A 26977-nucleotide genomic window follows, 5' to 3' on the forward strand; every position below is an offset into this window, starting at 1 on the left:
TTAGTTTGAAAATACTAAAACACACGCTTTCAAAGAACATCGAACTGAAAAGTTAAAAATATTTGTTTTAAATAAGCTTAAAACAATAATGATCGGAAAATACTGGTATTATTGTGAAAAAAGCGTGGGCGGTTTGTGACATATTTTTTGTATATCAAGCGCCCGTCGCTTTTTCACATTAGTACTAGTATTTTTCGTTCGTTGTTTTGAGCTTACTTAAAAAAATTAAATTTTCAGTTCGATGTTTTTTGAAAGCGTGTTTTTTAGTTTTTTCAAACTATATTCATTTCAACAGGAAACTCTTTATATTGGATGTATCATGTTTCAGTAGACATCAACTTTCCTAATTTGAATGCAGAGGCATATGGTCGTTTTGAATTTAAGACCATTCGAAATAATATGAACATACTCCATATATAATTTCCTATGTATATCTTTAATTCCAAAAGTGAAAAAAATATTTTCAACGTTATATTTAGTGATATAAAACAGAAAAGTTTTTTTTTTGCACTTAATTATTCAAATGATCCAGTAATTTTTCTGAAAAAAGGTTGGTTGGGTAATAGAATCTTTTTTTTTTAAACAGTTTTTTTCTTACCGACGTTTCGAATTTCATTGAATTTTTCTTTAGGGATCTGTAACAATGAAATTCCATAAAAATACCTCCCACAAGCTTTATACGATGATTATAGTTTCAATTTCACAAGAAATAATGACTTTCTAATTGAATCACTCACAAAAAAGTATTTTCTTCTTGTTGATATTATAACTATTTCACAAACTATCAGACATATTAGATACAAAATAAAAAGTAAGAAACAACCAAATTTTTGAGACAACACCAATACAAAACGACATGAAACAAAAAGTGGTGTCTATTTTTTATTCAATGACAGAAATCTCGCAGAAAAGTGCTATAAAACTGCTACATAACAATTTAATTTCATAGGAAAATAAATTTCATAAGCTAGTTGTGAAAACATTTCAGTGAATATTTCCTGACTATTTCATAACTGTTTTAATTTTATTTCATAAACGTTTCTATGACAAACTCATATAACACTTTCATTGCCTACAACTGTAGGCAAGAAAATGATATAATAAATCAGCATTTTGGAAGTAATTATAGAATTCTAATAAAATAAAACTGTTGCAGCACAATGAAATTATGTAATTTTGCTTCGCCTGTGGTGCTTCAGTTTTTTGTTTTGAGAAAGTATGCTTTCCAACTGTATTTTTATTTGAGAAGACCAATTTATTTCATCAGTTCGGACTTCCATTGTCTAATATAATAAAAATTGTTTTAAATTCCCGTAAAAGAATAGAAAAATCAACCAAAAATAACAATTATATTAAAACAAAAACTGAAATTTCAAGGAAATAACATACAAGCTACAACCAGAAAATAAAAAATTGAGATATTAAGGAAAGCTGAAAATTAAAAAAAATTAACGAAAATGAAAATTAAAAATTAAAAATTAAAAAATAAAAATTAAAAGATGCCAAACCAAGTTAGGTCACGACGTTTCGATTGTTAGTATCCACAGGACAACATATATACGGCTTCCTTGAATTTTCTCCTAAACCAGTGTTCCTCTTTGTGGATGATTTCAGCTTGAGCCCATTTGATATTATGTTGATGAGGCCAAACATGCTCTGCTTTTTCGGATTTGCTGGTCCCTTCTCGCTGTGTGTGTTTCTTGTGCTCAGCAATGCGAACTTTCAATGGCCTCTTAGTGTCACCGATGTATGATTCTCCGCACTCGCAGAGCTTTCGAGCTCTGTATTACAGAGCTCGAAAGCACTATCTAGTAGAATCTTGATGATTCCTCTCTTAATCGATTGATGGTGGTGGGATTTCTGGTTCAGATACTGTCCTGTGTGAGTGGGACGTGCCTTTCTTAGAAGTATTGGTGGAGAAGACCGATACTGAATGGGAAACATCTATATATCGAAAACCCAGTAGGATCTGATAATTATTAATTAAGCATCAACTATGTTGAAAAATCTATATTTATGATTCTTCGACTAATCTTTATCTTCAATTCGATTTGAGAATCATTGATTTAGTGATAGCAATATTTATGTTTCTTGTAACGTAAGTGATTTCAGATGTAATCAATGTTTTTTTTGTGTTTGTTCTGACTTAACATTTAGTAGTCCGTATCGGGTTGGGTGGAAGAATAGTCTGCACCTTCCGGTGCCGATCACCATATTGAATCTTGCCTATTTTCTTATTTGGTTCACATATATGAATACAATTGAAAAATCAATAAAGACATATATTATCATTATTATCATTTTTATAAGTATAATGAAACTAAATTGTATTTTATGCTGGAGCTTAAGGAAAAGATACATACTTCTAGTTGAAAAGCAGCTTCATTTTTTGATGGCACACATTTTTTATGTGTGTCAATGGCATTGATAGTTATGGTCATTAATCTCGGGTTTTTGGTGGGCGATGTTGATAACTATCCGAGTCACCTAGAGAGTATCATTGCTATGTACGAACCCTCAGCCTTGTGAAGTTGCAGAATCATTCCAACTGCAACAACGTTAGTTATCTGGCCTATTCGATAGAAGTGATTTACATTGTATTTAAGTCAATTCATTAAACCCAGTTTTCTCATTGTGTAGTCTTTGAGTATTTTTGAGCTCATTTAAATTTCAATAGGTGGTGATTCAAAGCATGAAAATTCGTTTAGACAATAAAAATATGATAATACATCAAAAAAATTGATTATGATTGTGATTATCTTCTTTTTCTTTTTTGAATTTGAATCACTATGGATCTTCATCAAGTAACGGCCGAATCAATTAGAATTTTTTATCTGGAAACTTCAAAACTCATTACTACAGTTTATTGTATGTGTCACAAAAACCGCTACATGTGTTTCGCTATTGTATAGCGAAACACGTGTCGACTGCATCAATGAATTTCAATATAGATTTCAAAAAATTTTAAGCATATATATATATATATATATATATATATATATACATATATATATACATTAATAAAATTGTTATTTTTGGTTGATTTTTCTATTCTTTTCAGGGATTTCAAATCAATTTTTATTATATTAGACAATGGAAGTCCGAACTGATGAAATAAATTGGTCTTCTCAAATAAAAATACAGTTGGAAAGCATACTTTCTCAAAACAAAAAACTGAAGCACCACAGGCGAAGCAAAATTACATAATTTCATTGTGCTGCAACAGTTTTATTTTATTAGTATTCTATAATTACTTCAAAAATGCTGATTTATTATATCATTTTCTTGCCTACAGTTGTAGGCAATGAAAGTGTTATATGAGTTTGTCATAGAAACGTTTATGAAATAAAATTAAAACAGTTATGAAATAGTCAGGAAATATTCACTGAAATGTTTCCACAACTAGCTTATGAAACTTATTTTCCTATAAAATTAAATTGTTATGTAGCAGTTTTATAGCACTTTTCTGCGAGATTTCTGTCATTGAATAAAAAATAGACACCACGTTTTGTTTCATGTCGTTTTGTATTGGTGTTGTCTCAAAAATTTGGTTGTTTCTTACTTTTTATTTTGTATCTAATATGTCTGATAGTTTGTGAAATAGTTATACTATCAACAAGAAGAAAATACTTTTTTGTGAGTGATTCAATTAGAAAGTCATTATTTCTTGTGAAATTGAAACTATAATCATCGTATAAAGCTTGTGGGAGGTATTTTTATGGAATTTCATTGTTACAGATCCCTAAAGAAGAATTCAATGAAATTCGAAACGTCGGTAAGAAAAAAACTGTTTGAAAAAAAAAGATTCTATTACCCAACCAACCTTTTTTCAGAAAAATTACTGGATCATTTGAATAATTAACTGCAAAAAAAAAAACTTTTCTCTTTTATATCACTGAATATAACGTTGAAAAGATTTTTTTCACTGGAATTAAAGATATACATAGGAAATTATATATGGAATATGTTCATATTATTTCGAATGGTCTTAAATTCAAAACGACCATATGCCTCTGCATTCAAATTAGGAAAGTTGATGTCTACTGTAACATGATACATCCAATATAAAGAGTTTCCTGTTGAAATAAATATAGTTTAAAAAAACTAAAAAACACGCTTTCAAAAAACATCGAACTGAAAATTTAATTTTTTTAAGTAAGCTCAAAACAACGAACGAAAAATACTAGTACTACTGTGAAAAAGCGACGGGCGCTTGATATACAAAAAATATGTCACGAACCGCTCACTCTTTTTTCACAATAATACCAGTATTTTTCGATCATTATTGTTTTAAGCTTATTTAAAAGAAATATTTTTAACTTTTCAGTTCGATGTTCTTTGAAAGCGTGTGTTTTAGTATTTTCAAACTGAATTTTAGTTTATCCAAACTTTGGGATCAATCAGCCTTATATTGTTTGGACAAAAAATGACCATTGATAGCCTGGAGAGGAGAGGGAGCCTGAAAATCAGCTACCAAGCCCAAGAAAGGCAGCAGGCTCTCGTGATAATAAAAAAAAGTTCTTTTTTCAAATGAAGAAATACATATATAGTGAGTTCGAATTATATCAAGGAGGTTAAGTACAGCGCCATCTGCTCGCGAACAAATCAACCAATAATGTCGATAATTCTGTCAAATACAGATCCCAAGCTTGAGAGTTACAAACAACAAACAAACAAACATGCATACATAGAGGCGAAGCTAATAAAAGCGTATTAAAAAAATTAAATCAAAAATACCAATTGGCGTGTTCGAGGTTTTTTTGAAGACGCACCCATTCATTCCATTCTGTTTATATACAGGGTGTCCCTGGACTTCCTCTTTTCCTCTCGGGAATGTATAGATGGGGTCAAAATATCACCAGTACTTCATATAACTTTTTTTCCTAAAATCCTTCGTTACCAAGTAACGGGCCCTCGAAGTTACAAAATGAAAAATGTTTTTCTTTGATAACTTTTCAAGTGAATATTCAAAATCATCCAAATTTTGGTAATTGACTAAACAAATGAATTCCTTCGATGAGCTTTCATGCAGGAGTCAGTTGTTTTGCTACAAAGTCAGGAACAGACTACCCCCGATGGTCCACACCCCAAAACTTTGAAATGACAGATATTTTTCAATATTTTTCAACAAATTAAGGTTACTTGGACAATTTTATGAATAAAAGTACTTGTGTGGAAAGTCGATCGGAGCAACGAGTCTTGATAAAAATGTAGTTTCACTCGACGACATCAAACCCGCTCGTCCACCATTATTTGAAATGAATAATTATCAAAGCAGAAATAATAATGATAACGTTAATTCAACAACATTTATCCTGAGATGTCTACCATTATTCGAAAATATTAGTTTTTAAGGAAAATGGAAATGATTGGTAAAATGTTCATAACGAATTTTTATAATGCAAACACGTTTAACTAACGAAACTCAAGAGCCTCAAGAGCAAACAGAAATGAAAACTCCGCTACAGAAACTGCTCGATATGACCACCTTCTCTCTCTATACATTTTCTTAGTCTGCGAAGACAGCCTCTCTGTACTTGAAATAGCATTCCAGGGTCGTTTCGTATGGCTTCACAATGTAATGTTATTCTATTCAACAATGCATCTCTTGTGTGAATAGGTGTAGCGTAAACAAGGCTTTTTAGATGCCCCCACAGAAAGAAATCCAATGGATTTAAATCCGGAGACCGCGATGGCCATGAATATGGCCCACCTCTACCAATCCATCTATTGTGGAAAATATGGTTCAGATGGTCACACACAATCAAACTAAAATGAGGAGGAGCGCCATCATGCATAAACCACATATCTCTTCGGGTTTGCAATGGAACATGTTCCAAAAGTCTATTCAAATCGTTCTGAATGAACTCCAAATAACGTTCTCCATTCAATCGGTCCTGTAGAACGAATGGTCCTTTAAGATGGTTTCCTATGATACCAGCCCAAACATTCACGTTGAATTTCCGTTGGTGTTTGGTTTGCAATATCCCATGGGGATTTTCTTCGGCCCATATATGGAGACTATGAGAGTTGATAACTCCATCTCTACTGAAACCTGCTTCATCTACGAAAGCGTTGAAGGGCCACACAAAAATAGTTTTTTCGATTTGTATAATTCTGACTTTCATCTCAGAATTCTGAGTTGCAAGTCGGATTTCTGACTTGAATCTCAGAATTCTGACTTGCAAGTCAGAATTCTGACTTGTATCTCAGAATTCTGACTTGTATCTCAGAATTCTGACTTGTATCTCAGAATTCTGACTTGTTTCTCAGAATTCTGACTTGTATCTCAGAATTCTGACTTGCAAGTCAGAATTCTGACTTGTATCTCAGAATTCTGACTTGCAAGTCAGAATTCTGACTTGTATCTCAGAATTCTGACTTGTATCTCAGAATTCTGACTTGTATCTCAGAATTCTGACTTGTATCTCAGAACAGTAGTTTGATGGAGTGAGATCGTCAGAACACAACTACTGATACTGAATGTATCATTATTATTCCCTGAGATAAAAGTCAGAATACTGACTTGTATCTCAGAATTCTGAATTTGTAGTCGACTAGCTTTATGCCTGTATCGTTGTCCGAGTTGATCTGTTATTCATCAGATAAAATGTCCTACCATAGTGTTCATTGTAGTATTTTGAATCAGTATTTATTACAGTATGTTGTTCTGAGTAGGATGCCAATCATCACTCTCAAAAAAACATTTTGTTCTGTATTTGAGTTTGAAAGTGTAGGTATAAATTAATATTTTTCATTTATACTGTAAACCATTGAATATCTTATTAACAAATGTGCTTTTCGATTATTGATTTCTTAGTGATGCCGATTTAGAAAGCGATATTTTTTGAAAATGAACCAATAAAACTACAATGGAAAATCCTCAAAACATTACGAGGGGGACATGCTGAATAGCCAGTTTAATTTTCATTTACAAGGTGATCAATGGAAACGTTAACTGTATTAAATTTTTATCTAAGATATCTCCTAATTTGAAAAAAATAATACAACGTTCTTTATGTTTCTCCAACACCTCAGTCAAATCTAAGTCATAATAGTCCTATTTATCGACTTTGTCGGATTGCCAGTGAATATCTTGTTACAGCAGATTTATTTTTTGACGCAATCTCGATATTCAAAAAAGATGTAAATGATACTTTATACAGTGCGAGTCTCTAACATGGAACAAATTCACTAAATCAAAAGTGTTGTTTCTTTCGGAAATATGCTCGGACACGTCGATTAGTATTTTGAAGTGCCCTTATTTTAATGCAACAAAAATTATACAGTGTGTCTTGAATATGAGATATAACGTCATCGATAATTTTTTTTAAATGACAACCCTTTTTTTTAATGACTTCAACAAGTTGCACATGCCTGTCATATGTATGTTCCAAATTCGGAACTAGGTCCTTCTGCAAGAATTCTAAATATGTTGCTCCAGTAAGATTTTCTTGGAAGAAAATCGGTCCTATAACTCGATCACCAACGATCCCTGCCCAAACATTGACTTTTTCTGGAAGTTGAGCGTGGCCTTCGCTCATCCAGTGTGGGTTTCTGTCTGCCCAATAACGACAATTTTGACGATTTACCACACCATTCAACAAAAACGTTGATTCGTCAGAAAATATAAGTTTTCTTTATGTACAACATTCCTGTCTAGTAGATCCATCATTTTTTCGCAAAACTGAAGTCTTCTATCTGGATCAGTAAGTTCCTGGAGGATTGTTATTTTATATGGATGACATTTTGCAGCTACAAGAACTCTTGCCACTGAAGACTGGCTAATTTCGAGTTCCCGAGCTATCTGCCTAGTGGGGGGGACATGGGGATTTTATTCGACAGAGAGAAGAACATTTATTTTGATCTCTTCACTGAGCGCACTCCGACGATGTTCATTTGTTTTTCTTAAATGCCCATTTTTCCAGAATTCTGAGATACAAGTCAGAATTCTGAGATACAAGTCAGAATTCTGAGATACAAGTCAGAATTCTGAGATACAAGTCAGAATTCTGACTTGCAAGTCAGAATTCTGAGATTCAAGTCAGAATTCCGACTTGCAACTCAGAATTCTGAGATGAAAGTCAGAATTATACAAATCGAAAAAACTATTTTTGTGTGGCCCTTCAACGCTTCCGTATTCATCAGTGAATAACACTCGATTAATAAAAGTCATATCTTCTCTTTGCCTATCCATGAACCAATTGGCATATTCCAGTCGTGCTGGAAAATCTTGAGGTGTCATGGCATGTACCTTCTGGATGTGAAATGGGTGGAGCAGTTGTTCCCTAATTATTCTATGAATAGTGGACTTGGATGTATGGATCTGTTCTGATAGATTTCTGATGCTCATTGAAGGATCATCAGCGACGGCTTCCAAAATATTTTCCTCCAATACAACGGTACGTACAGTCCTAGGAGCGCCCTCACCACCTCGTTTTGGCAAAACTGTACCTAAAATAATATCGAAATAAAACAACGTGCTCAAATTAATTAGGTATCAATTATTACATACCTGTCTCCCTCAAGCTGCGATCGACACGCTCGAATGTTTCTCTTGACGGTACCGTTCGATTGGGAAAATGCTCGGAATACAGACGACGAGCTTCTGCGGCATTACAAAATGCTCGTCCATAAAATACATGCATATCTGCATATTCATTGAATGTAAACTGTTCGACCATATCAAAAAAATTCAAAATATCCTATAGAATATTGACAATACAATGATAGTCATATGACAACGCACCACTCAACAAAACAAAATCGCATTCCAGTTTATCATTTTTTATCAAAACTTTCTAAAAGGTTTTTTTGTCAACATCTGTGTAATAAATGGAACATAATTATTCCCTGGATATTTTTCACCTGATCATGTGCAGCCGTTTTTGTAGTTCATTCGTTTGCTTTTAATTAGTATATTAAATATTTTTTCCGATGTGCGTTTTTTCAGCTAAATTTAGATTCGTGTTAAAGAATTTCTCCCATAAAATTATAATTATCAGTGAAACTCCTCAACAGTTTAGCTGTGAAGAAGAATTTGAAACATTCGAATGTTGAGTTTCATGAGATTCAGATAACTGAACAACACGAAACGTGATTATTCCACACGTATTATGTACATACAAAATATGGAATGAATTCGATATTTCATAGTAGAGTAGCTTGTTAGTTTAAAAACACCACGAATCTGCAGAACTTGATATTTCTTTTGAAAAAATATCTGCTATCACAATTGTGACTTAAACTTTCATAATAGGTACTGTACTTTTTGTTTACGACTTCATTTTAGCATACTTTGTATTATTGCTGTTATAAATGTTGTTGAATTAACGTTATCATTATTATTTCTGCTTTGATAATTATTCATTTCAAATAATGGTGGACGAGCGGGTTTGATGTCGTCGAGTAGAACTACATTTTTATCAAGACTCGTTGCTCCGATCGACTTTCCACACGAGTACTTTTATTCATAAAATTGTCCAAGTAACCTTATTTTGTTGAAAAATATTGAAAAATATCTGTCATTTCAAAGTTTTGGGGTGTGGACCATCGGGGGTAGTCCGTTCCTGACTTTGTAGCAAAACAACTGACTCCTGCATGAAAGCTCATCGACGGAATTCATTTGTTTAGTCAATTACCAAAATTTGGATGATTTTGAATATTCACTTGAAAAGTTATCAAAGAAAAACATTTTTCATTTTGTAACTTCGAGGGCCCGTAACTTGGTTACGAAGACTTTTAGGAAAAAAAGTTATATGAAGTACTGGTGATATTTTGACCCCATCTATACATTCCCGAGAGGAAAAGAGGAAGTCCAGGGACACCCTGTATATATATATATATATATATATATATATATATATATATATATATATATATATATATATATATATATATATATATATATGTATATATATATATATATATATATATATATATATATATATATATATATATATATATATATATATATATATATATATATATATATATATATATATATATATTATATATATATATATATGTATATATATATATATATATATATATATATATATATATATATGTATATATATATATATATATATATATATATATATATATATATCAGCTGTATATATATATATATATATATATACAGCTGATCAAAGAGACTCGTTCGTGATGAAGATGATGAATCAATCGATTGATTATGAAAAATGATTTTTTTTTATTTTTTTAAAATTATTCTCTTATAAATACAAGTATTCTACTTAAAAACCATACTCTTATTCATTTGCATGCTATTTTTTGAGATTTTCAATTATTAAGGTTCAATGATTCAAAAAAAATATATTTATTTTTTTGTCAGATTAGGCGAATCCCTCTAGATAATCATCAGATTATGAGACAGCACGTCTAGAACATAAATATGAACCATATATATTTTAATTTGACGCGCTTGAGTGTTTGAAAATGACGAATTTTTCTTGCACATTATAATAATAGCCGTGAGTTTGCGTCAGATCGAAATCGTTAGATTATTGAATGAGAGCTTTTTTTGGTTGCACTTAACACCCCCTTAGAAAATCTGACGCGCTCGATTGTTTTTTTTCCTTTCACTTTTAACACTTACGTACAACCACCCGCATCATGCAAACTATCAGATTAACAAGTAGTTGTTTACAGCTGATTCTCGGCCTCCCCCCACCACTATGACGTATTAATTGCTTTTTTTATTGGTTGTTGTTTGGTGAAGTCAAGGTGATGTGACCTTGAAGGGTGTGGTGTATGGATCGTTCAGAATTTTTTTCCCGGTTCTAATCCTCCCCCCACCAATATGACGTGTTATTTGCTTTTTTTGTTGTGCAGTGAAGTCAAGGCGTTGTGACCTTGAAGTGTCTGGTGCATGGATCGTTCAGATTTTTTTTTCATATGAGATTTTGTGTGTTTATGTGTGTGTGTGTGTGTAGGAGAATGCACGGTACAGGGTTTCATCATGTGCTTGTTTGTCTATGTACAAACATACGTCTGCATACTTCGAAGATCCTCCAAGTAATAAATGCTCCATCGGTGTTAGGGCACCAAGTTAGTAGTGGAGTGACGTCACAGCAATAACCGTTCAACGGCTAGAGAGCGACATGTTCACTCCACGACGTGTGGCAGAGTAATGCGTATTCATCGGTCTGCCCTCACCTCTCCCGAAGCGATGAAGGTTCGCTCTAGCCCCGCTATCGATGGTGACACAACGGCAGCCGAGGACCGTTTGCCTAGCGTCTACCCTCTCCGAGACCGCAACGACCATTGCTTGCTCGTACCGGCAACTGTTATCGCATCAAGTTGGGAGATGGGCTTGGCTGTGACGTCAGGCATCTCTAGTGGATAGCAACTAGCAATGTGAATCTTTCACGGTTTCATGGTGAGGGTGACTCACACTGTTTAATATAAAAGAAATGCCTGGCACACTATGAAATCAGTAGACGAATATATCTGCAGCAGTTAGCAATTGGTAGAGTGTTATTCAGTTCGTAATAGAAGGAAGACGGTGAGTGTATTTGTCTGTTGGAAATTGTTTATATTTTCATATATATTTTCATCATGTCCGTTTCAAAAGTAGACTTGAATAAAATTAATAATTTGATTGTACAGGAGGTTGAAATAGTAGAGCAAAAGGCCTTATCATCATTGCCAATTGATGAAGTGTTCATAATTAAAAATATGTCAACTTATTCTACACGATTTGGTAAATAAATTTTATTAACTTTGCAAGATGTGAGCAATGATAAATTATTTAAAACATGGCTACCAAAACGTATTTCGTTGCAATTCAGTGATGACGATATATCTTGTATCAACTCATCAGGTGGTAAATATACGATGATGTATTTAGGACAGAGCCAACAAAGTTTTGCTGGCATGAAAACGCGATCTCTAGTCAAATTCAATATGATTGAATAATAGTAATAATTTATAGTGAATTTCTTTAGGTCATAGCTTACAAAGTTTTTTTGGTGTGAAAACGATAACTCTAGTCAAATTCAATATGATTGAATAATAATAGTAATTATAATGAATTTCTTATTGTTTTATAATATTCATATATTAGATGATAATAATTATATGGAAATATAAACATTACTAACTTAGTTGAATACACTCACTTTGTAACTACAAGTAAAATGGGAATGTGAGTATTATATCACTGAAAAATTGGAGGTTGCTTATTGTTTTTTTTTATTCAATTTCAGTTCCACCATTTAAAGATGTGGATGCAGTACGCAAGTCAAGATTGGGTCGATATTGTAGATCTCAAATCATCGGTTCAACATTTGTCGTCTAAATTGAAGGTGTTGGGTGATGGAGCCGAACATGCAAGCAATTATGATATGAGTGTATGCTATGATGAAAAACAAATCGAATTATGCCTTCGTGATGCTGAGAACTATTGGAGTGGTGCAGAAGTTTGTAACAAATTTTTGGATAATGAATTGGAATTGTGGCAACTTTGTGATGTTATGATTGAACTGAACCTAAGAAGATTCCTGTATAGCCTCCAACCATACTTGCCAGAATGGATTATTCATCACTTTGAATTGAATGATGAAAATCGAGAGGAAATTGAAGATGGTCGCGAAAATGATGATTATGAGGAAGAAGTTATTTTAGATAGTCTGTATGTTCCTGTAAATCATAAATAATGTCAAATAAAAAACTTTGTATTATTTTCATGTTTTATTTATTTAAATCTCATGAAATACAATAGAAAATGATTACAAAACAATAAATATGATATAAAATACAATACATGATATAAGTCAGTTACAAATAAAAAAAAAAGATCATGAAACAGTACATGATAGAGTGAAAAAAAAAGTGTCAATATCTGCTATGAACTGAACCATCCAATGCATTGTATGTTAAAACTGTATCATGCAAAATTAATGCATATACTTTAGTGTTGTCTGGAAACTTGGTCTTCCTCGTCTCAAACTCAATCTTTATATCAATAGTTGATGATTTTGTTGCATTCGGTTGATGAGAACAATCGATGACGAATAGTGGATTCTCTCTAAATTGTCCAATGTCCATCAGAGGTTCACTCATATCTTTATCATAATAACTTCGCTGGAAACTCTCAAAAGCATAATAAGCAGGAGCATCAAGTTTTTTATCGAAATTCTAATTCCAACGCTCATATGGATAAACTTCAGAATTCAAGTATACTCGAATACTATTGATATCAGCAGTTGTGAATTTTGTAATATCCTGTGTTCTATCTTCAGATGTGGTAGTACTTTGGAATGCGATGATGACAAAACGAGGAGTTTCCAATGCGTTAGTTGTTTTGATGGCCCATATGTCTGAAGAAGTCCCACGTAATGATGGTAGTTCATAGAGGTCCCACATACGATACGCCAACTTGATTTTGGCATTCAGACCGCTTTTGTTTATTCTACTCAAAAGTTTGAGCTTGTGTTTATCATCTGGTACAATATGTCTTATTTTCCATTCGATTTTATTTATTTCCAAATCAGCATCAACCTCACCTATATATGAGTTTTTGAATGATCGAGCGATAATCAAAATCAATTCCTGTTTGGCATTCAAGATACTTTTGTTGTAATCTTCAGCAAAACCCATCAAATATTTCAGTGGTAGTTTTCCACTAAAAACATGACTGTTTGTATCCAAGATATCTTGCTTCAATTGTGAAAGTCCCCAACCAGATGTCAATAATGTGTTAGCATGAGATTGTCCAAATGATATCATGGTTTTCATTGTAGATGTTATCCCAGGTTTTCTAACAACAGCCACTTGTTCACCACCCATTTCATAACGAATTTCGTCAAAGAGAAATGCAATTGCATTATTCGAGAGATAGCATGTTTTCGCTACATCTTTGGGGGTGAATTTACCTTCTATGTAAATGAAGCTCTCGGCAATATCTAGTATAACATCTTGATTATTGATTGCAATTCTGATTTCATCCGAATTCCTGAATAGCGGTGATCCATAGGGCTTATATGTGTGCTCATGTAAACTTATGAGAGAATGATCGAGCACTGGTTCATTGAATATATTCAACTTTTCATTGTTTGTTTCAAGCACCATTGTTATTTTCTCACTTTCAATCCAATCGATTTCAAAAATTTAAGATCACTCACAGACAGAGCGTTATGTGCTAACTGTTTAGCATACACTTGTGGAATGAGCTTCTTTTTATGCACACCTTTCTTTTTGATAGTGCAACTCGTTTGGGATTGTTCAATGCGATTTTGTCTATTATAAATGAAACCCATAACAACAGTTATTCGATTTTCTTCAATTCCAAAATAATGAAAATCTCTTCTTCACTTCCAAAATCGATAAGGTTATTTTTTTCATCCAAAATACGCACTGTAATGTTGTGAATCAATTGACGACCTTCTGGACTGACAGGCATATATATAATACTGTGTGGTTCTTTAGTAAGATTGTAGCCAGGTTCAACATCAATATCGAATGAGAAAAGAATGTGGGATTCTTCACCATTTATATATGAACCAGATATTATATTGCAATCTAAGCGGATAAGTCTCACAGTTGTAATGTTTATTGGTAATGATGATTCATGTATCTGATTTGGTGGAAATATTTCATGAGCGAACCCCATCATTTCTGCTATTGAATTTGGATGTGTCAGATCAATTTCATATTTGGATCGCATTTCACATTTGAATGTATTATTATTGGCGTGTAGATAGAAAATATCATCTGCAACGACATCATTTGGTTTTTTATCATGAAACAATCTGAACATGATATGTTTCTGTATGACGGCATTGATCTCTTCTATTTCATAAGCACCACATGGAATTTCAATTGTCAACTTTTGGGGTATCGATGAGTTGTCATTACTGATTCTAAAACTAACTAAGTTATTAGCTTCAGTTATATTATTGATTGTATTGCATCCATAGAATCCCAAAAGTCCTAATCCATAACGACTGTTCCTATCCAATTCAATTGGTGGAAAAAAATCCGCACTCAAGACACTTGTCCCGACAGCTTGTAGCTCGAACTTTCGTGACATGACTGATGAATATTTTGAAACACATTTCAATTTATTATTGTACACAGCAACAGCACATTTGAGACAATTTACACTTTTTGGAAGGTGTTGTATTGTAATAAGTATCATTTTTATTGATACCAATATTCACATCCTCTATATTACAAATACAACACATAGATTTCCGAGGTATAGGACCGTCATTAACATCCGATTCTGAATTTTGATCGTGGTGGTGGTGCTCATAACAATATCTATGTTTCATTATATCGATGTCATCTTGCAGATGCTTAGGCAACTTTTCCCAAACATATGCAATCTCATGTGCAACACATGCAAGTATCACTTCCTTAGGCATATTTGCAAGCATCACTTTATCCATTTTTTTCAAGGTACCATATTTTGAAAACATTCTAAGTGAAAACCCCATTCCCTTGATAGCCTCCCGATCCAGTTTTGGTGTTGAATCCATTTTTATTTGGAAAATTATTTAGAGAGAAACTGCAAGCACAAGTGACCACAGAGAACTGTATTAAATTTCTGTTGTCGATCATAGTTATATTTGATTTTTACATTCGAACATTTTCGAAAGAATCGAGTCAATTCCAATGGTGGGGGTAGATCTCCAAAACTATCGAAATATGTGACTTCTTTCCCACATTTTTTATATGCCACCCAATGTGTTCCTGGTCCACTTATTCCATCTAAATTAACAATAGCTGTCTCGTTTTGTTTTGGACCTGAAGATGGTAATCTATCACGCATAAAAACACCACGAAAATGTGGAATTTTCATTTTTTGTGCATAATAACTGAGATCGTGATCAGTAAGAGGCCTCTGAGGTAGGGGTTCAATTAGTTTTTTGTTTTGTTTGTGGCTTTGTATGGTTTTAAATATAGTCCTAAACCTTTACGGTATGGTTTGAGATATATTCCACTTCCGCGTTTGCATAATGCTACAGCCTCCATGGTTTTATTGTGACGATTGGCTTCCATTAAAGCCGCTCTGCTGGCTTTTGCCGAATTCACGGCCTTGGTAATACCAGCAGCGGCTCCCGCCAAACTTCCTAGTGCGGATAGTCCAGCAAAAATTGGTATCAATGGTAAAAGTCCACCGATCTTGGGAACAGGAATTATGCGTGGTGTGCGGATTTTCTTCTTTCCACCGGCAGCTTTAAGGTATTTACGTGCCGCCTGCAATGCCACAGTAATAGCTTTTTTGCTATTATTCGTCACAAATTGATTCCCACCAGCTTTCTTCAATACATTTCGCACTTTATGGACTATCCCAGCACCAAATGCAGCTTTTTTAATTTTATTTTTCTTCGTTTGTTTCCTCTTACATTTTTTCTTATTGGTACTACAACCCATGCCCATATGTCTTTTCGCTTTCATAATGTTGGTGACAAGTAATGCAGCTGCTCTTTCCCCAATACTCGCGTCCTTCGATTTAACCCTATCCCAAGCGCTGTATTCAAGTTCTTTGTCGGCTAAATGTCTTGCTGCAAGATCGGATGGATGCTTAGAATATTGAATATCGTGTTTTTTGCATTCAATATCTAATTTATTGATTCCAGGATCGTTACGAGCTAAACGTTGTTTCAATTTTGTACCTGGTCCACAGTATTGATAACCTCCGGGTAGATGTAATTCGAAAGGAAGTTTGTTTATTAAATCATTAACAAAACCACAACCTCTTTTAATTTTACGATCACTTTCAATACGTCCGTATCGTTTGATGGTACACATTGAAATGAATAAGCTAATAACATTTATATAGTCTCCAACCACGGCACGATGCGCATTGTAAAACAGAAAGAAAAGTTTGCTGTAGATAATCTAGATGAGAAATTTGGGTGTGGATTGAATGGACAAAAGGTATTCAGACATGGTCCACTACTTCCATCATCAGTTCGAGGACTCATTATAGGACCTTCAAATTGTGGAAAGACGAATGCAATGATATCACTATTAACACATCCACAAGGACTGAGATTTAGAAATGTGTATCTCTATTCGAAATCACTCAATCAACCTAAATATCAGTACTTGCGAAGTGTTTTGGAACCTATGAAAGGATTAGGTTTCTATACATTCAGCAATAATGCAGAAATAGTGGAACCCTCCGACGCTAAGCCTAATTCTGTTTTCATTTTCGATGATGTGATATGTGAAAAGCAAGATATTATTAGATCATATTTCTGTATGGGACGTCATAAGGATGTTGATTGTTTTTATCTAGCACAGACATATTCACGGGTACCCAAACAGTTAGTGCGTGACAATACCAATTTCATTTTAATGTTCAAACAAGATGAGACGAATTTACATCACATTTATTCAGATCATGTTTCACCCGATGTAACATTCAAACAATTCCAATTGATGTGTGTTAAATGCTGGGAGGACCAATATGGATTTCTAGTCATTGATAAGGATAGAAAAATAGATGAAGGTAGATATCGCAAAGGATTCGATAGTTTTATATACCCATGATCTTGTTTTTTACACTTATTCGATCACTGAATATTGTAGAGGTCACTTCATCAGCGAATTAGGCTATAATTTAAAAAAGGGCATTATGAATACAAAAAAAGATTCTGAAAATAAAAACAATGAAATGAATTTGAAACGTCAACTAGTAGAGACAACAGAAGCTGTCAGGCAGAAATTCAACTCTATCAAGAATGATAATATTGAAAATCGTACGACACTTGAAAGATTGTATGAGCCCATAATGAAACCATTGAATGTTTTATCATCAAACGCTACTTCTAAATCACCAGTGTTATCACCAAATCATGGAACTGTTCAATCTACTTCAAATTATCCCATGAGTACTCCAATAGGAAGAAAACAATCTTTTGCTAGTGTATCATCTGTGAATAGTGACACGAGCACACTTCAAGACGATATGAGAACAACTCTATTCGAAACACCATCATCGTCCCACATCGATTCCTCGGATCCTGACACCTCACCTGATATGAATGAAAGTGGTGAAGATGTTTTGATGAAACATTTGAATAATGTAAAATCTAGAAATCCAGCATATGATGGAACATTTGGCGTACGTATGGATCCTATTACACAAAAGCTGAAAATGGGAAGTCTAGTGGTGTATTTCAAAGATGGAAACATTTCATTTTGGGATGCTAATAAAGTGAAAAAATATGAATGCGCAGGTAGTCCAGAATTGTATGATATGATCTTTTTGAAGAATCCACGAGATGTTGATAATAAAGAAACTCGTCAAGTATATTCCAAAATATTGAAAATAACGAATGCTCCATATAAACAATATCATCAGAAGAATGGTTTTAAAAATACAAAATCTTAAAAAATTTCGTGAAGTTATCAAACCTCTATTAGACTCACGACAATATCCAATAAGAAGTAGAAGTAAAATTGGTGGAGCACTCAAACGAGTGAAAATGGAGAAAATATATAATTCTAAACCTGTGAATTATGTGTACTGGAATTCACCGAAAGAGTTAGTTGCTCGCCTACGATTATTGGTAGCTTCAAAGTCAGCTGGTCATACAGGACATGACAATGAAATAATTTCAATAATTGAAGAATTACGTGAAGAAGGTATAATATATTAACATATTCACATGTAATGATCACTGTCACATCATCATTCAATGCAGTAACATTATCACATTTTCTCTTTAATCATATTGAAATAGAATGACTAATGAAATAAGTGATGTCAAACGACAAGTTGTTAATGAATTACATAAAACTGCAAGACGTAATTTTCGTAGAAGAATAACCACCATCAAAGGTTTTGCAGATCTATGGCAAATAGATTTAGCTGAACTGCAACCTTATGCAAAAAGTAATGAAGGATACCGATATATACTTGTAGTGATAGATTGTTACTCCAAATATCTGTGGACTGTAGCAGTTAAAGATGATAAAACAGGTAGTACAGTAACTAATGCAATGAAACATGTACTGAAAGAAGCCAAATACTCCCCCAAACACATACAAAGCGATCAAGGGAAAGAATTTTTCAATAAAAGCTTCTCATCTCTCATGCGAGAATATAATATCAATCATTATTCAACATTTAGCACAAAGAAGGCAGCTATAGCAGAAAGAGTGATTCGTACAATAAAGGGGTGGCTCTATAAGGAATTTTCGATGAGAGGTCACCACAAATGGCTTGATATTCTTCCAACTATAACTAGTAGATATAACAATAAAGTTCATCGTACAATAGGTATGGCACCCATTAATGTTGATCCATCAACAAGATTGATATTCAAAGGTATCAATGGAGTTGGAAAAAAACAAAGTAAACCCAAATTCCGATTGAATGATATTGTACGAATAAGCAAATACAAAAATATTTTTGAAAAGTCTTACACTGCGAACTTTACCACGGAACTCTTCAAGATTGTTAAAATCAATAAAACTTTTCCCACAACCTATAATCTTGAAGATATGAATGAACAACCTATTAGAGGATGTTTTTACGAAGAAGAGTTATTGCGAACCGAAAATCCTGATGTATATCTGATCGAGAAAGTGCTGAAGAAAAGGAAAAATAAAGTATATGTAAAGTGGTTAGGACTTCCTAGTGAACAGAATTCTTGGATTGATGAATCAAATATGCTTTAAATGTATCTAATAATGTATTTATGAATAAAGTAATGTTAAAGTTCAATTATATGTAAGTGAATTGAAAAAATATTGCAGCGGTAAACATTGCCCCAACCATTCGCAATGTTCTGTGTATACCAAACCAAATTAATTGTATACTCCATTCCCGCTTAAAATTTTTTTCAACTCACAATATTGAGAACACAATACCATTCCCAAAACTAATCGCTGTCACTTTGAAATGCTTTCTCCAACTCTTTTCGCCAATTATCTCTCACTGATAATGCCGTCTCATAAAGTCGAGTCGACTCCTCAAGCTCTGCCTGTGCTTGCATTCTCGAACGTTGATTGAATTTGTCATTTTTCATGATTTTTGAACGTAGTTCATCTGCTTCTTTGCTCATGTTAGCCAATTCAATTTTCGCTAATGCAATCTTAGCATCTAATGCTTGAAGAGTGTCCTTATTGACACTAATAGCTTGCTCACTCTTTTCATGTTCAGCAATAGCCTTTTGCGCCTTTACAAGACGGCATTTCGCTTTCTTTTTCATATCTCCAAACCGAAGTAATGGAGTGAAAGAAGATAGCGATTCAGTCATCAAATCACCCTTCATTTCTTTGGGTTCACATTTTGTCTTCCTCTTCGATCTGTCACTTTTCGTTGTGGGCTTTTTCTCCTGCAAACCACTTTTCGATTGTTTTTTTTCTTTCAACTCAGTGACAATCGATGAAGATGCATTATTAACCTTCCTTTTGATAGTTCTGGATTTTTTATCAACACCAAGAGGGGGGGTAGATGAAGGGTGTTTGGATGATGATGATTGTGAAATGATTGGAGTTTCAACGATAATTTGTTGAATTGGTTCCGGCACATCTGCGAAGTTAACGAAGTCGCTAATATCAAAATCACTTATCGAGTCTTGAGACTGTAAATGTAATACTGGAATATTTTCAAAATTAGTGTGATCGATATCAACAAGTGGTGAACCATCTTCAGCAATCAATAGTGGCATGGAGCTCATGATAATGATTATTTAGGTTTGGAGGAATGATATGTGATAGCAATAGAATGTGGATAGGAAAGGTGATGATGTCACTGATACTTCACCTTTTATAGAAGAAAATAAACTAGCGCATGCGCTCTTTCGTCAACTAGCCCACTCTTTCATCGACTAGAGATGACATATCCTTCTCTCCCACTTAAAACGAGTCAAGTGATAGGTGGGAGTCGTACCACTTCCGTTTCCTATTCAATCGTATAAGTCGACTTGCGATCCTGAAGTTCATTCATTCACTCTCTACAACTGTGAGCAAACAACAACAAGATGAATTCTGCAAAAATAAATGCTGCATTAAATAGAATATCTGCTGTTGATGAAAACAATTGGATAGACGAATCAGATGATGATGATGTCAATGTTCCGCTAGAGGAAGTGATAGTTGAAGCAGAAGATGTTGGAGTCGATGAAGATGAGATAGACGAAGTTGAAAACGAGGCCAACCAAAGCGACGAAGATGATGACGTGATGGAGTTTGAGAGGGTCATGAATGAAGAAGGAGATGATGAAGGGATAGAAGCTGACACAACTGAAGGCGATGGTGCTTTGAGGATCGGTATGCGAACGCTCAATGTCAGTGAGACATTGGAAGATCCCTTGGATTTGTATTGTGCAATGGATGCATACGTATTGATCAGCACAATAGATGGAGAGAACAAAAAACTATGCTGGTGCTGCTTTCGGTTTTATTCGCATAGAAATAATAATGGAGGGTGGTATGCCCATGTCAACACCCACAACACTGTCTCAATTATGGAAATGGGACAAAATTGGTGTGAAGCTTGCGAGAGGCCACTAACAAACTTCACCCGAGTATCTACATGTATTATATGTAATAATGTCCAACCTGTGGCACAATAACCGTGGACCTACTGGTCAAAAAAAAAACAACAGCCCTTTTCAGGGCTACATTATTCACACAAACGGTAGTAGTAGAATTCACAGATTATGTGATAAATGACTACTTTGACTAAAAAGTCGAAGTTAGGATTTGGTTTATCATCGAATATCTGTGTATATGATGAGTACTACTTTGACTGAAAAGTCGAAGTTGATATTTTCTCAATCATTGAATATAATGATGAGTACTACAGAGTTGGATGATGATACTTTCACATAAGTTTTGACTATAGTGTTAACCTATTTCTGATTGAAAGTATAATGATAGCTCTGAAAATAGTTGTTTATTGTCTTTAATTGTAGCCCTTAAAAGGGCTGTTTTTCCTATTAATCCATACAATGGTATGGACTAACGCTCTTCATCATCAGAAACAATCATGATGGTGTCATCATCTGAATCATCTGTATCTGATGATATACTGATGATGTCGTCCTCATATTCATCAGATTCATCTGAATCAGATGATATACTAATTATGTCGTCCGCATGATCATCTAGCTCGTTATCCTGTAGATCGTCTAACTCATCTACTTCCTCTTGCATACGTTCCGGGAAATCATCAGGAAGATCGTAGATGCGTTGCAGCATTTCTGCGAAGGTTGTACTGAAATGATCAAACGTAGAATCTATTTCATGTACCTGGATGGGTCCTGTACTCATCATAGAAGACTCTGGTACACTCATCGGTTCGGTGGTGGAATCAGCAATCGACATTGTGGAAGAATGATGTAGAACTGGGATTGATACTATATTTATATTGGAAGAAATAAAACGGAGGGGGTGAAGTGTAAATGTAGAACAGTGTTTGAGATTCGAAAACATTAAAAATGACGATCTTCATGAAACTCTGAGCGATTATTATGAGAAATTCTAAGTGATTATTATGAAAAACTAATAAGAGAGAGGGAGGAAGACACTGCCCCAGCCTCGCAGTGCCTCGTGTACACCAACCAAAAAAGTGTGTACTCCGTGGAAGGAAAGGAAAGGAAAGGAAAGGGTGGGAGAAACAGGGAAACGATTACATATCGTCGTCGGAATTTAGGACATCATCGTCATCAATTAGGATAGGAGATGGCGGAGGACTGTCCTCGATAAGGATTGGGGATGGTGGAAGTCTGATGTCGCCAGCGTCATCGTCGTCGTCGTCGTCATCCTCATCTGTGATGTCTACAGGCGGTGGGTCACCCCATTCGTCATCCCATTGGTAGGGATCCGGATAATCCCCGTCCGATAAGTCAGCTTCATCACTCCCAGTGACATGCTGAACCTGCACCCTGTAGTCATTATTCATGAATTCGAAGGGAATGTCATGAGGTGCCGTTGTGGAGTCCACGAATCCTTCCTGTATATATGCATAGTAAGGCATCTGAGGCTCCGGGACACTATATGGCTCAGTAGTTGAATCAGGTTCCATGTTGGAGGTGGCTGATCAACTGAATATTCCAACAGATAATTCCTACTTTTATACTTTTGAAAGGGAGTGGGGAGGAGTGGGGATGAAAGAACTTGGAATTGAAAATGGAAAAAAAAAAAATAATGAAAAGACGAAGTGAAGAAAAATGCTCCAACCATCGCATTGTTCAATGTGTACCAAACCAAAACAATGTACACCCTTTATTTCACTTCTTTTTTCATTTGTTTTTTTTTTTTTTTTTATTCCCAAAATTATAATTACAAACCTAAAACTACCATGCTACCTAATTATCCTAAAACTATCCTAGTTGACCTAAAAACTATTTCCCTTTATTCAAAAATTTCTTTATAAATATTTTTAGTTCATTATTGAGCTCTATCGAAGAGGTCTCTGCCTTCCGCCTTTCCTTCAGAGCTGCAGTCCTTCGATCTAGCTCGGCCATCCTCATTAACAACTCGCGCCGTTGGCTAGCAATTTCATTCTCCTCCCGGGAAATGCTAGCCAACGCGGCCTCACTATTTCGTGAAGCAAGTGCAACATCCCTACACCTCTGTAGGAAAGTTTCCATCTCCTGGGGGTTAACCTCTCCGACAGGCTATGGCACTGGTGGCACTTGTGGCGCGATCTCCCCGGCAGGCTTCGACACTGGTGGCACGACCTCCATGGCAGGATCAGGCACCGGTGTGAGTTCCATGGGTGTCAACATCGCTAATAATGCAAATTGGGTGAGGATTTCACCTGGAGATGGCACCCTCGGCACCGGCTTATATGCCCTCCGTCTTTCCACTGTCAATGCGAGCGGTGTGGGACGTCTCGGAGGATTCCTTTTGGCGGTCGACCAACTACCTGCATAAGGGTTAGTCCTATTGCATTTACTCCTATACCTTTGAATAGGACCAACCTTAGCTGCAGATTGCCGCTTGGCTTTGTTAACAACCCTGTCTTCCTGAAATGAGACAGGGCTGCGTGGCCGCTGCACACCACCCGAAGTTGAAGCCTTCACCTCTTGGACCATCGCCACCTCGTCTCCCTCGAACATGTCAGGGCTGCCTGGTCGCTCCACCTCAACATCCACAGGTATGATCGATGCCACAGCGTTGTCGATTTCCTGCGTGTAGTTTTCCATTCTGAAAATGTAATACAAAGTTAGTTGTTATGAAAAAGTAACATTCATAACTTACTCAAAATTCGCTTGTTGTAGACTGTAGAAGACTGCTGTATTAGACTGGTGTTGTAGTAGATTGCTGTAGCTGGACTGCACTCGATGAGAAGACTTGTCGTACTGAATGCCGAGAAGTGTGCTCCTCAGGGTGTAGGCAGAAGTGGGAGTGGTGGGAGTGAGGTGGGGGCGCGCATGCGCAATTGTGGGGTGAGGCGAGCAATGGTGGGAAGGGGGCGGGGCTAAAAGTGGAGGAGAGTGGGCGGGGACTACAGTGTGTTGTTAAATTTTTTTTTTAATGAAACATAAAATTAAAAATTTTTAGTCATAGAACCGGCATTGGTCATCCTCAGTCATAGAACCGGCATTGATCATCTACTTGAATTGTGACTGGAGAAAAAAATCTTTATTTTTTGTAAATCTATATTATTAAAATCAATAATGGGGGTATTTAATGTTCAGTGTGTATGTAGAATCGATATTTTTTGAGAAATGAGTGGTGGAATCTCATTATTATAATATTGAATTTATTACACTTATTTTCAATTTTACACGAAAAATAGTAATGACAAAAGTTGTAGAGAATTTAATTTCCAACAAATTTGGTCTCTATTATTTTTTTCGCAGGATTGATATTTTTCGAGAAAAGAACGGGTTGTAATCTCATTATGTAATATTGAATTTATTACACTTATTTTCAATTTAACACGAAAAATAGTAATGACAAAAGTTGTAGAGAATTTAATTTCCAACAAATTTGGTCTCTATTAATTTTTTCGCAGGATTGATATTTTTCGAGAAAAGAACGGGTTGTAATCTCATTATGTAATATTAAATTTATTACACTTATTTTCAATTTTACACGAAAAATGGTAATGACAAAAGTTGTAGAGAATTCAATTTCCAACAAATTTGGTCTTCATTAATTTTTTCGCAGGATTGATATTTTTCAAGAAAAGAACGGGTTGTAATCTCATTATGTAATATTGAATTTATTACACTTATTTTCAATTTTACATGAAAAATAGTAATGACAAAAGTTGTAGAGAATTCAATTTCCAACAAATTTGGTCTCCATTAATTTTTTCGCAGGATCGATATTTTTCGAGAAAAGAATGGGTTGTAATCTTGAGAAAAATTCCGAATCTTGACGATCAAAATTTTTTTTTAATTATAAACCTTTAATAATTCATAAAAAAAAGTAAAATATTGATATTAGTGGTTCAAATCCCGGTTTTTTCGCAGGATCGATATTTTTCGAGAAAAGAACGGGTTGTAATCTTGAGAAAGATTCCGAATCTTGACGATCAAAATTTTTTTTTTAATTATAAACCTTTAATAATTCATAAAAAAAGTAAAATTTTGATATTAGTGATTCAAATCCCGGTTTTTTCGCAGGATCGATATTTTTCGAGAAAAGAACGGGTTGTAATCTTGAGAAAGATTCCGAATCTCGACGATCAATTTTTTTTTTTTTTTAACCTTTATTAATTCATAAAAAAGTAAAATATTGATATTAGTGGTTCAAATCCCGGATTACCCATAAAAAAAAATCAATAATTTTTATATAAATGAAGCTTTCATATCTTATATAGAATAATAAATGTTAATAACACCAATATGTAAGCCTGTGGCGTAATGGTTAAGACCCTAGCCTATGCAGACGTATGACATGAGTTCAAATCCCCGTGTGACCAAAAATTTTTTTCTTTATTTCTCACCATTATTCCTTGTGATTTAAATAGAATTGAAACTGTTAGTATAAGTGGGCCTGTGGCAGCGTAGATGTTAAGGTATCATCCTACCGCACAGACTATCCAAGTTCGAAACTTGGCAATGACAAAACTAGAAAAAAACTAGAAAAAATAATAAGAAGGAGGCGGTGGGGGGGGGGGGCAAGAGGGTATAGGTTTGTGAAAAAATATTATTTTTTTAATTTTAAAATTTATTTTCAAATTTCAAAAAATTTTTTTCAAATTTGCTTTTTTTTTTTCAAATTAAATTTTTTTTTTCAAATTTTAACAGTTGGGAACATGTCAAGTCAGAATTCGAGTACATCACTAATGCCACTTCAGGGACATTGAAATATATATAATAATACTTGTTGATAACTTTCATTATTAATTTTTCAAATACACATTTTTTTTCCTAACCTAACTTAATCAGGCCCTGCCCAGGCAGGCTATTCCACTTCACTATTCACCATGTTGGTTCAATTAATACGTCATCTGTTGCTTTTGGTTTTGGTTCTATTATTCTAATATTTGGATCAATGTTCAGTCCTGGATATCCCACTCCACCTGATGGCCTGACTTTATGGCTTTTCTCCAAAACTTCAACTCTCTCTTCCAGTACATCATACTTTTTCATTGTAGTCGCTGTTATGTTTGACATAGCATCAAATTTTTTATTTGTAGACGCTGTTATGTCAGACATTTTTATGTCTACATCATTTGTAAGTTTGTCAAATTTACGAGTGAAAGTTATCCGAGCCTCTGCAATTTTATCGTCAAATGCTTGACGGGCATCGCGAGCAATATTGCCTATTGTGGATTGTATTGCAGCTTGTAGGGCTAGAAGTATAACCTCCTTTGTTCCGTTAATTTCCCCCTCAAGGTATGATACAGTTACACAATCACTCTTGTCAATTGGTTCGCTTGTATTTTTCAATATTTTTCTTTGCATGTCATAATGACCATCTTTTGTTAATTTAAATCCATTGCCGGGTGGACCTCGGATGACATTACCACCCCATTTTTTTTTTCTGCCAAATTTATCGATTGTTTTAGACATTGTGC

The 26977-nt window shown here is 34.5% G+C and overlaps 2 protein-coding genes across 3 annotated transcripts in view; one reads left to right on the plus strand and one right to left on the minus strand.

Annotated features, from left to right (window-relative positions):
- The window catches only part of LOC111505991 (CUGBP Elav-like family member 1), a 901046-nt gene that overhangs the window by 179790 nt on the left and 694279 nt on the right, over nt 1-26977 (plus strand). The gene's annotated exons all lie outside the window — the stretch shown is intronic.
- LOC141486073 (uncharacterized) lies at nt 23255-24461 on the minus strand. Its single transcript, XM_074183783.1, has 2 exons — nt 24202-24461; nt 23255-24147 (listed from the first exon to the last, which is right to left on the minus strand). Exon 2 carries the CDS (start codon nt 24144-24146, stop codon nt 23616-23618), a length of 531 nt encoding a protein of 176 aa, XP_074039884.1. The 5' UTR covers nt 24147; nt 24202-24461; the 3' UTR covers nt 23255-23615.

Source organism: Leptinotarsa decemlineata, unplaced genomic scaffold, assembly GCF_025532065.1.
Source record: "Leptinotarsa decemlineata unplaced genomic scaffold, Ldec_3_MD MMD2_tig00026345_RagTag_RagTag, whole genome shotgun sequence".
NCBI lineage: Eukaryota > Metazoa > Arthropoda > Insecta > Coleoptera > Chrysomelidae > Leptinotarsa > Leptinotarsa decemlineata.

What these genes read in the sequence shown, in the direction of transcription:
- LOC141486073 (XM_074183783.1), bottom strand. Translation starts at nt 24,146, where the DNA reads ATGGAAAACTACACGCAGGAAATCGACAACGCTGTGGCATCGATCATA.